Source organism: Lates calcarifer, linkage group LG7_2 (genome assembly GCF_001640805.2).
Source record: "Lates calcarifer isolate ASB-BC8 linkage group LG7_2, TLL_Latcal_v3, whole genome shotgun sequence".
NCBI classification, from domain to species: Eukaryota; Metazoa; Chordata; class Actinopteri; family Centropomidae; genus Lates; species Lates calcarifer.
The window spans coordinates 7,568,590-7,570,640 of record NC_066854.1 but is presented as its reverse complement, the minus strand read 5'-3'; the positions used below and the strand labels follow the sequence as shown (position 1 = coordinate 7,570,640).

General features: G+C 45.6%; 1 protein-coding gene across 1 annotated transcript; it reads right to left on the bottom strand.

The window, feature by feature from the left end:
- Positions 1-298: 298 nt before the first annotated feature.
- LOC127139134 (M protein, serotype 49) lies at positions 299-1,729 on the bottom strand. The gene has a single exon (XM_051066062.1). It carries the CDS (start codon positions 1,528-1,530, stop codon positions 598-600), a length of 933 nt encoding a protein of 310 aa, XP_050922019.1. The 5' UTR covers positions 1,531-1,729; the 3' UTR covers positions 299-597.
- Positions 1,730-2,051: the final 322 nt, after the last annotated feature.

Below are 2,051 nucleotides of genomic sequence, written 5' to 3'. Positions count from 1 at the left end.
TCTGACTTACCTGACATTTCTACATCAGATTTTTTAAAAGACTGGACGAGTTATTTAGATAATTTAAAGTGCAAACGTGCTACAGTTTATATTTCGGCTTTAAATAAATGTTTTGTAGTTAGTTTGTGGTCTGTCTCATCCAGAGTTGGAACTTTACAATATTAGAAATAATCAAAACCATTAGGAAAAGTGTGATTTCTTCTTTCAAACTCCCAAAAATGAAATAAAGCTTTGTCTTATACCTTTACAAAACCAGTTATTAGACTGAAACACAACTTATAATTCTCTACACAACTGAAACATCACAGAAATTCTAAATTTCCTGAAGTTTTATTCAATTCAAATCTGGGCCAAATGTTCATGTCTGAACTGATTTTCTTTATTGTTTTTAGGAGGTCTATACCCAACAAAGCCCAACCATGAGCAAGCACTTGGCAACTGTGGCGAGGAAAAACTGACCCTTTAATGGCCAGAAACCTCGAGCAGACCCGGACTCATGGTGGGCGGCCGTCTGCCTCGACCGGTAGGGGGGAGGGGAGGGGAGGACGTCATGGTGTTAAACTAGTCTCAACCCCACCCCACCCCCCACCTACCAACTCATTGGGAGCCAGAGCACATGAAGTGCCTGGCAAACCAACCTCTCCTCCTTCTGGCCTTTTTCTCCAGCATCTCCTTCATGAGGCTCTCCAGGTACTTCATCCTGCAGGTCATCTCTGCCTCGGTCCTAGACCACTCCTCCTGCTTCTCCTCCTGGCTCTCCTGGAAAAGCTGGAGCGCTTCCTTCAGTGAAGCTCTCTCCTGCTGCCACTGGGTCTTGTAGCTGGCCAGCTGCTCCTCCGTGGTCTTCTGGGCAGCTGCGATGTCAGCATTCACCCGCTTCAGCTCTTCCAGCTGGGTGATGTAGGAGGTCTTTACGTGGCTCAGCTCCTCCTGAGCCTCCTGCCTGATTTTCTGCACCTCCTGCTGCAGCTCACCAACCTTCAGCGTGGCCTCTTTCGCGGCTTCGATCTTTCCCTGAAGCTTGTTTTTCATCTCCAGGGCCGCTGCCTCGCTCACTTTCCTGAGGGCCTCCTCGTTGCTGAGTTTGTCTTTCAGCTCTTGGATTTTTTGGCGGAGGTCCTCGGTTTCCTCCTGGTATTTTGCAGCGTCCAGGTCCTTCTCCTGTTGTTTCTTGAGCTGGTCGTCTGTTTGCTGCTCCTGGTCCCTGTGGGTGCGGATCCACTGGTACTTGTCCTGCCGGTTCTTGTTGGCAGCAGACTTTGAGGCGATGACCTGTCCCAGCCTCTGCTTCATGTCGTTCATCTTCTGGTCAACGTTGGCTATCTTGCTGACCAGGGCGCCGCGGGCCTCTTTCAGCTGGCCTTGTAGAGCTGCAATGGTATTTTTTGCAGCTGCCAGTCTGCATTCAGCGAGGTTCTGCTTGAATTGGGCGTCAAGCAGTTTCTCCTTGAGAAGTGTGTTTTCTTCTCGTAAAGCCGCTGATGTTTTGTCCTCCTGGACAGTGGAGTCCTTCATGGGTTTGTTCTCCATTCTTGTTGGTGTTTTGAAGATCCTTTGGCTCTTGGTTCTTGGTTCTTGGTACGTTGTACTTGGTACTTGGTACTTGTCTTGTGTCTTGACTCTTGGATTTACTCCCTCGAGAAGTGAAGATACTGACTGAACAGACCGGTGTAAATCAGCCTTATATACCCAAAATTCTGATGATGTCACAGAGAGAATTCCATTCGTGCATTCTCTTTGGAATTATTTCATATCCTTTGATACCTCGTAACATTCTAATGTTAGTTCATTATTTTTAAATGTAAACAAAATTGTGTGATAAAGTAAATTGAATAAAATTCTAATTAAATATACTGAAATACACCTATTCTGATGTGTTCACACTCAAAGCCTCAAGAGTTAAACATGAAAGTTGACAAAGCATCCTAGCACACACAAGTTAGCCTGGCATGTTAAGATGATATGCCACGTTAACAAAGTTTACACTCATCTTTTTAGTATTTTACCAAGTGCAGCCACACAGATGATTTCTTTGACTGCAATTCAGTTCA

What these genes read in the sequence shown, in the direction of transcription:
- LOC127139134 (XM_051066062.1), bottom strand. Translation starts at nt 1,530, where the DNA reads ATGGAGAACAAACCCATGAAGGACTCCACTGTCCAGGAGGACAAAACA.